The 9,734-nt window shown below is 47.2% G+C and overlaps 1 protein-coding gene across 1 annotated transcript; it reads left to right on the top strand.

The window, feature by feature from the left end:
* The first annotated feature begins 3,724 nt into the window (after window positions 1–3,724).
* On the top strand, window positions 3,725–8,924 carry LOC125146152. Its single transcript, XM_047822033.1, has 2 exons — window positions 3,725–4,607; window positions 7,544–8,924. The coding sequence occupies exons 1-2, from the start codon at window positions 3,895–3,897 to the stop codon at window positions 7,545–7,547; spliced, it is 717 nt and encodes a 238-aa protein (XP_047677989.1). The 5' UTR covers window positions 3,725–3,894; the 3' UTR covers window positions 7,548–8,924.
* The last annotated feature ends 810 nt before the right edge of the window (window positions 8,925–9,734 follow it).

Raw genomic sequence — 9,734 nt, 5'->3', positions numbered from 1 at the left:
TCCAAGGACTGACCCTTGAGGAAACCCATAATTAACTGGCAATAAACTGGAGGATTCACCATTTAATACTACAAAATGGTTTTGATCAGACAGTAGGATCTAAACCAACTTAAAGCCTGTCCATGAATACCTGTGTAATTTTGTAAGCGATCTAGAAGAATGTTGTGTTCTATAGTGTCGAATGCAGCACTAAGGTCAAGTAGAACTAATAGGGACATAGAGTCCGAAGCTAGGAACAAGTCATTTGTAACTTTAACAAGTGCAGTTTCTGTGCTATGATGGGGCTTGAAACCTGACTGAAACGCTTCAAATATATTGTTCTCCTGTAAAAAGGAGCTCAGTTGTGTTGTAACACACCTGTGTTGTACTCCTCTGCTGATCTAGGAGCTACGCCCTTTGCCTGAAGAGAGTAATTGCCATTCATCCATTTTCTACCACTTATCCGGGGCCGGGTCGCGGGGGCAGCAGTCTAAGCAGGGACACCCAGACTCCCCTCTCCCCAGACACTTCCTCCAGCTCTTTTGGGGGAATACCGAGGTGTTCCCAGGCCAGCCGAGAGACATAGTCCCTCCAGGGTGACCTAGGTCTTCCCCGGGGCCTCCTCCCAGTTGGACATGCCCAGAACACCTCCCCAGGGAGGCGTCCAGGAGGCATCTGAAACAGATGCCCAAGCCACCTCAGCTGACCCCTCTCGATGTGGAGGAGCAGCGGCTCTACTCTGAGCTCCTCCCGAGTGACCGAGCTCCTCACCCTATCTCTAAGGGAGCGCCCAGCCACCCTGCGGAGGAAACTCATTTCGGCCGCCTGTATCCGGGATCTCGTCCTTTCGGTCATGACCCAAAGCTCATGACCATAGGTGAGGGTAGGAACGTAGATCGACCGGTAAATAGAGAGCTTCGCCTTACGGCACAGCTCTCTCTTCACCACAACAGATCGGTATATCGACCGCATCACTGCAGAAGATACACCGATCCGCCTGTCGATCTCCCGCTCCATCCTTCCCTCACTCGTGAACAGGACCCCAAGATACTTAAACTCCTCCACTTGAGGCAGGAACTCTCCACCAACCTGAAGGGGGCAAGCCACCCTTTTCCGGCTGAGAACCATGGCCACAGACTTGGAGGTGCTGATTCTCATCCCCGCCGCTTCACACTCAGCTGCAAACTGTCCCAGTGCACGCTGAAGGTCCTGATTTGAAGAAGCCAACAGGACTCCCTCCGGCCCCCGACTGCGCCTAGAAATCCTGTCCATATAAATAATGAACAGGACTGGTGACAAAGGGCAGCCCTGTCAGAGTCCAACATGCACTGGGAACAAGTCTGACTTACTGCCGGCAATGCGAACCAAACTCCTGCTCCGGTCATATAGGGACCGGACAGCCCTTAGCAGAGGGCCACGGACCCCATACTCCCAGAGCACCCCCCACAGGTCACCACGAGGGACACAGTCGAATGCCTTCTCCAGATCCACAAAGCACATGTGGACTGGTTGGGCAAACTCCCATGAACCCTCCAGCAACCTGGTGAGGGTATAGAGATGGTCCAGTGTTCCACGACCAGGACGAAATCCACATTGTTCCTCCTGAATCCGAGGTTCGACTATCAGCCGAATTCTCCTCTCCAGTACCCTGGCATAGACTTTACCAGCGAGGCTGAGGAGTGTGATCCCCCTGTAGTTGGAACACACCCTCTGGTCCCCTTTCTTAAACAGAGGGACCACCACCCCAGTCTGCCAGTCCAGAGGCACTGTCCCCAACCGCCACGCGATGTTGCAGAGTCGTGTCAGCCAAGACAGCCCCACAACATCCAGAGACTTAAGGTACTCAGGGTGGATCTCATCCACCCCCGGTGCCTTGCCACCAAGGAGCTTCTCAACTACCTCAGTGACCTCAGATTGGGGGATCGACGAGACCACAACCGAGCCCTCCGCCTCTGCTTCCTCACTGGAAGACATGTTGGTAGGGTTGAGGAGATCCTCAAAGTACTCCTTCCACCGTCCGAGAATGTCACCAGTCGAAGTCAGCAGATTCCCACTCCCACTGTAAACAGTGTGCGCAGGGCACTGCTTCCCCCTCCTGAGACGCCGGACGGTTTGCCAGAATTTCTTCGAGGCCAACCGATAGTCCTTCTCCATGGCCTCACCAAACTCCTCCCAGGCCCTAGTTTTTGCCTCTGCAACCACCCTGGCTGAAGCTCGCTTGGCCCTCCGGTACCTATCAGCTGCCTCCGGAGTCCCCCGAGCCAACCAGGCTCGATAGGACTCCTTCTTCAGCTTGACAGCATCCCTTACTTCCGGTGTCCACCACCGGGTTCGGGGATTGCCACCACGACAGGCACCGGAGACCTTACGGCCCCAACCCCGGGCCTGGCTCCAGGGTGGGGCTCCGGTTGCGCCATACCGGGCGACGTCACGGACCTTGCTTTAATATTCTTCATAAGAGGTTTTTGAACCGCTCTTTGTCTGGCCTGTCACCTAGGACCTGTTTGCCTTGGGAGACCCTACCAGGGGCGGAAAGCCCCAGACAACATAGCTCCTAGGATCATTCAGGCACGCAAACCCCTCCACCACAATAAGGTGGCGGTTCAAGGAGGGGGAGAGTAATTGAATTAATTAATTAAAAATTATCTAAGAAATTACTTGAAAATACCTGTTTGGAGCATCAGTTTTACCCACACACAATGTCTGTATCCCATGCCACATGCCTTGCATTATATGATAAAATCTGAGAAGGAGAAATGAGCATGGATTCAGCATTGAAATTAAAATACCCCCAAAAAATTTTGTACTTATTTTGTGAATGCCTCTGAACTTATCAAAAAATAATAATGTAGTGTAGTGGAAATTTTTACTTTAGAGAAGAACACATGAATCTGTCCTTCTAGGCTTCTGTATTTCCCATGGCTGGTAGTTATTGTGACTAGAGATTTCAGTTGTTTCTTTCTAAAACTGCATTTAATCAGAGCTTTCCCATGAGACCTTTTCTGTTCCCGTGGGATTAGCTTGGTCAGAAGATGAACAGGCGATGCTTCTAAGCCAATGGTGGATGATGTTTTGGTTTTACATGTCCTGTTTATTTTATTCCTGTCTATAAAATGCTGGTGTTATCAATAATGGGGGCCCTTCCTCTCTGATTTTACACGTAGAGTGTTGGGTCCTTCTGCAAAGCTGAAAACAATAAACCGTGAAAACCTTTATACTCTTGCCCGTGCCTGTTGGTGTGATATTTTTATGCTTTAATTCTCTCGAACCTCAAAACTTCCAACAGGCTGGCGTTGTCGGCAGGATTCCGCGTTTGAGAGTCGACTTCGGGGATTCCCGGGGAGGCTTGCAGCGCTCGAGCCTTGAAGGCTGTTAACTTCACCTCGACCGCAAAATTGGCTATGAGCGTGAGAGGACTCGGGAGTTCACCGTGAGCCGCCTCAACGCTGGAATCAAAAGTACTTGGATGTGTGGAAGGTGAGAGAATCTATTTTTATTTGTGTTAAAGAACACTGATTAATCTGCTAAAGTTGTAAGGGTTTTATTTTGAAAACCATAGTTGAATTCATTAGTGTTGAATAGTGAATATTGTTGGTTGTCTCTGTGTAGAAAGTGCTGTAAAGACAGGATTTAAACCTGGATCTGTCGACAGGTCAGTGACCTGGATAGGCACCTAGTGCAAGGCCTAAAATACAAAAGTAAAGCACGGCACTAATCTGGGATTAGGTGCTAAAGGTGTCTTGTTTGCGAGGTTTTGAGAAAACCCGCCGCTAAGAGCTGACGAGCTCGGTGTAGACTCTCCGGAGAGCAAAGCAGGTTTGGGGAAAAGAGAAAAGGCCAAAACAAAAGATAACACACACACACATAGCACAGGCTTTCTGGTGCAGAGACTGTCAACAATAAACTAAGATAGTCATGGGCAACAGTATTTCTAAGAGCATGCTCTATAAAAACCCAGTGTGTGTCACTGGACCTAATGTGAATTATATGAGAAATAATTATGGTCCTGATTCTGTGTCACAATTGCTGCGGTGGGTGACGGAGTGTGGCTTCCCAGATGGCGGCAGTTTTAGCTTGAAGCAGTTAGATTTGCTGAAAGGTAACCTGACCCAAATGGAAAGAGATAATGTTGGGAAGAAGAAGAAGAGCAGGGTAGAAATAAACTGGACAGCTTTTCACTTGTGGAAGTTAGAGGCTGAAAAAAGGTTTCAAAAAGCACAATGTACTCCAAAGAGAGCATCTATACAATATGTACAGAATACACAAAGTACAATAAGTAACTCACAAAGTCTCCAGTGTCTTAAGTCTTTTTCAGATGATCCCGACCTGGATGGACCGCCTCCTCGACCACGTCTGGCAGCGGCTGCGTCATGTCAACAGGTGTGCGCAGATCCGGAGCCAGCTCGTGTGGAGCCGAAGGAGAGTCCACTGCCTCCACCGAAGGCAGTTAAGGCTGACCCACCCTCTCCACCGATCGCGGATCGTACACGCCAGAAAGACAAGCAAAAGGAGACTACGGATCTTGAACCTGTCAGAGAAGAGGCTTCGATTCCAGAGGTCAACGAGAAACTTCAGAGTGTGATTACAATGCCCATGGTGGAAGTAGCAGGGCCGGATGGAGACCCTATGTTAGTACGCCGTCCGTGGACACTAAAGGACATTGAGCATGCTCATGAGCACCTCCCTGACCCGAGAGAAGTGGGGGGGAAAAAGTTTGGTGTGGAGTTGGAACGTTTCTGCAAAGAATTTCGTCCCACCTCTCTTGAACTAAGGCGCCTGCTGGGAAGAAAACTAGCATCTGACATAACGCGGATTAAGTATGAATGGCCGGATGAAAATCTGTGCATGAGACATCCAGATCACGAGAGCGGGAGGAATGCGACGTACTATAACTTCGTAACGGAATTACGTGAAGCGTGTTATGAAGCTTTTCCAGTGAAGATGGATATGACAAAGATTGCGCTGTGCAAACAACAGGACAGCGAGACAGTTGCGCAATATCTTCATCGCCTCACGGAAGTACACAACGCGCACAGCGGCCTTACTGCCCCCGAGAATATGAGTGAGGGGGTAGTGACCGCATACGAGGCGCATTTGAGAAACAGTTTCATGAATGGACTGATTCCGGAAATATCTGACAAGGTGAAAAACCTATGCATCACGTGGGACACTGGAAAGCTGAGCCTTATCGAACAACATGCTCTGCATGCGGAAAAGCTGCTCACACAAGCCAAGCAAGATCAGGGAAAAAAGAGAGAAGAACAAACACACAAAGTTCAGCTGACGATGATGCAAGCCATGACGAGATCTCATACACAATGGAGAGGGACTTCCACATATCGAGGAAGAGGGCGATATCGAGGAAGGGGGAGAGGAAGAGGAAGAGCCAGAGGCGGAAAAGAAAAAGGGGGAGGGAGTGGATGTTTTGTTTGCGGAAGACAAGATCACTGGGCAAGGGAATGCCCTAAGAGACATGATGAGGAAACTGCATGACCATCAACATCTCAGGTCGAGGAGGTCAGTCCTGAAGGGATGGGTGAGTCAAAATCTTTGATGCTATGCAATGAGGAAATGCTTCAGCTAACTTCTGATTCCGACTTAAATTTTAAGGTTTTGAATGCTATTGATTTTCTTGAAAAGAAATATACTCCACAAGGCACATATGCAAAATACAGTTTAGATGCCTACAAGCACATGCCAGTGCACACATTGAATGTAGAAGGGAAAGACATTTTGTTTTTAGTAGATTCTGGTGCAGGAAACTCTGTGATCAAATTACATGAGTTGAGTGAGATGCCAGAAATGAGTGGTAGATCCCTGAATTCAGTTGGAGCGTCTGGGATTATCGTGAAAGAAAAATTTACAGCACCCTTAAGGTGTGTTGAGAATAACCAACAGTCATTCACATTTTCTTTTCTGCTTTCTGAATGCTGCCCGATTAATTTGATGGGCAGGGATTTGATCTGCAAATTGGGAATAAACCTAATTAGCACCCCAAACGGATTAAAAGTGTGTAGAAGTCAAATAGGTGAATTTCAGGGCGTTAAGTGGGACCCCAGACCTCTGTTGTATGTGTATGAGTGGGAACTCAGCACCTCTTCTGTGAATTCAGTGAATCAAGCACTCTTGGATAAGGCCTATGATGTTACTAACCCTACACGCACACAATACATGAACACACATGATCTGCACTGCACAGCACACACACACACACAGGGCCTGATGTAGTTTATGAACAAGAGTGGTTTGAAATGCAGCCAAAAGCTGATGTGTTGTTACTGACAAAGTTGTATTGGGATAATTACAGATGTACTGCAGAAGTGAATCTTTCTAGTATAAATGTGAAGCCGGGGAAGGCCCATCCGTTCACTATAGAGAATTCACACCCACATGTGTCTTTATCAAAAGGTGGTACATGATTTTGGTACATTGTGGAGAAACAGAGGTTTCCTGACCTCTTCAGGTAAAGCAATCACACACAATGGCCTGATTTCTGAACTCCTGGATGCAATCCTGTTGCCAAAATATATTGCCATATGTAAGTGTGAAGCACACACTGGGAAACATGACCCCATTTCACAGGGCAATGCGCAAGCAGATGCAGCAGCAAAATCAGCTGCGCAGAAACTGATTTTTTCGTCAGAGAACGACGAAACTTTGTGTATGTTGCAAATATGTACTCCCACAGCAGATCTCAAAGATCTTCAATCACAGTCTACAGCCCAAGAAAGAGCCACATGGAGGAAAGCAGGAGGTGTGGTAAGAGATGGGGTTTGGTACGGCCCTGATGACAAGCCATGTTTGCCAAAGAAATTGTTTCAATTCTATGCTAAATTGGCGCATGGCCAAGACCATGCGTCAAAAGGGGGGATGTATAACAGTGTCTCAGTGAGACAGTAACAGTGAGAAATGTATAGTGTGTGCAACAAACAACATTGGCCGAGGCGTTAAAGTCTCCCAGAGCGCCCATCCTCCGCCACAGCGACCATTTGAACACCTTCAGATGGACTTTATTGAACTGACACCCAGTGAAGGCAAAAAATACTGTTTGGTGATAGTGGATATGTTCTCTAAGTGGGTGGAAGCTTTCCCCACTTCCAAACAGGATGCAAGTGCAGTAGCTAAAGCACTCCTGTCTGAAATTATTCCTCGTTGGGGAATCCCTGACAAAATCAGTAGTGACAATGGGACTCCATTTGTAAACCAAGCACTTCGACGGGTGGGAGAGTACTTGGGTATAGATCTCAGACAACACTGTGCGTACCACCCTGCCAGCGGAGGGGCGGTGGAGCGAGAAAATGGTACGCTAAAGAATAAATTGGCCAAGTGCTGTGATGAAACAGGTCTATCATGGGTAAAGGCCCTTCCCATTGTGTTATTATACATGAGAACGAGAACTAGAGGGAGAGTGAATTTAAGCCCATTTGAGATACTGTTTGGCAGACCCCCAAATACAGGAATTGAGCCTGGACACACACCCAGATTAACCACAAGCCAATGTGAAGATGAAATGCTGTGTTATTGTGCAAACTTGTCCTCTGTTTTGTCTCAAATCCATAAGCAGGTGAAGGAAGCACTGCCTAAGGTGACGCAAACAGATCTGCACAGTCTCAAACCAGGTGACTGGGTGGTGGTGAAGGATTTCAGGAGGAAAAGCTGGAGAGCCAGGCGGTGGCTGGGACCATTTCAGGTACTTCTGACCACGCAGACTGCGGTGAAGGTTGCAGAGAGAGCAACGTGGATTCACGTTAGCCACTGTAAGCGGGTTCCTGAGCCAGAGGAAAAACCAACACCCGACAGCTGCAAAGAGGAATGAGAAGGGGCATCAGGGCACACGGTGACGTGCTAGTAACCTCTCCCGTGAGCTCCAACTGACTTTCCACGACGCGTATAGTGTCTGAGTCAGAAGAAAACCCTGATACAACGCAGCAGCCGACACCGAGAAGGAGCAGCATCATCTGAAGGAGTAACATCGACACACACACACACATATGAATGTAAACACAAATGTAAATGAAATTAATGAACTGAAAGAGGTAAATGTGAAAGACACTTACGACAGCAGATGACGACGGCATTACACATTTACGACAGCCAGACTCCCATACAAACACAAATATAAGACCTGACTTCTACAATCGATCAACATTGATGAGTAAAAGCTCCTGTTAAGATGAGGAGCCTGTTTGACTATCACCCAAGAGTTTTAGGGATCATTGGCATCCTTATGATCTGCCTGTTAATTAGAGGGAATGCAGAAAAGACTTCCACCTTTGGTAGAAGTCGCAGAGACGTGCATGAAAACACTTATTGGCAATTTGCCAACTACACTGCCAAAATGATCACAAATGAGTCTTGTTATGTGTGTATGATTCTCCCCACAGCTGCGAGTAAACACACAATGATCCCCATGAAAAGTAATGGTAGTGAATTGAAAGCCATAGCCCAATACTGTAGAAATTCTTACTGCATGTGGAAGCAGGATGCTTATAGAGTCCAGAATGGCACACATTTGAGTCTGGTGATAAATTCACCGGCCTCCCTGTGGTGTGAAGCTGGAGGTCCTGGGAGGACTGATTTAACTGGTACCACCATATGTCTACGAACTCTAATGCGTGTGACAAAACGAACATTCAAAGTAAACCAAACAAGAGTTAACACATTTGTTGCACAGCCTCCTCCTAAATTGAACTACACACACTGTTTTGTAGGTACAGGAAACATACCGTTAGGTAATATTGCCAGCCGTAGGTGCACTCATTTATATTACCCATATTCTGATGACGGAACCTGCCCACAGGCAGAGTGTTCCCTCATTCATCCATCTGACACCGGCACATTACTCAGGGCTGACGACTGGTACTGGGTCTGTGGTAAAAACGTGTATCTAGCCCTACCCCGTAACTGGGGAGGAGTATGTACTTTAGCAAGGTTTAGGTATCCAGGTGTGGTCATAGCTCACTCACACTCACCAATAAAGCGACCCAAGAGAGAGGTGTCTTATAATGACTTTCCTCCGCCAGAACATAGACTGAAACCTACACTGAGTAAATTCTTTGATTCCTTCTTCCCACAGTATGGGATGACTCAGGTTTGGAATCAACTAGAAGTCACACATTATCGGCTTGCCACTTATATTAACTCCACTAATCGGGCAACCGAAGGCATTAAACAGGAACTCGCGGCCCTTAGATTGACTGCTACACAAAATAGAATGGCCTTAGATATTCTATTAGCTAAAGAGGGAGGTGTATGTGCCCTGATTGGAGATCAATGTTGCACCTTCATTCCCTCGAACGATGACGACCAAGGGTCTATCTCAGATGCACTGCATGATATGCACAAAGTAGCAAACCAAATGAAACGAGACGAACACGGAGATAATAGTTGGGGACTTTGGTATACACTGTTCGGACAGTGGACTCCCTATCTATCAATGATAATCCCAGTGATTGTGGTATTACTCTTATTATGTTTGTTTGGCCCTTGCATATACAAATGCATTCATTACATCATAATGTCCAATCTAACGACCAAACAACTTGTGAAACTAGACGATATTGACGATGACCCTGAATGGAGTCCTCCGTTCAGCGATGACTATTTCACTGAATTTGCCCAGACTGATCCAGAAACAGACAAAGGTGAATACGGACAGTAGAGACTGTGACTTGTAGTGAGGTTACGACTTGATTAATGCTTAATGCTTTGCCTTTAACTGCATATTTCTTATATATACGGGGCCTGTCCCCACA

This window comes from Tachysurus fulvidraco, chromosome 13 (genome assembly GCF_022655615.1).
Source record: "Tachysurus fulvidraco isolate hzauxx_2018 chromosome 13, HZAU_PFXX_2.0, whole genome shotgun sequence".
Taxonomy (NCBI): Eukaryota; Metazoa; Chordata; class Actinopteri; order Siluriformes; family Bagridae; genus Tachysurus; species Tachysurus fulvidraco.
Note: the sequence above shows the minus strand (reverse complement) of the source record. Positions and strands in the feature narration are given on the sequence as shown.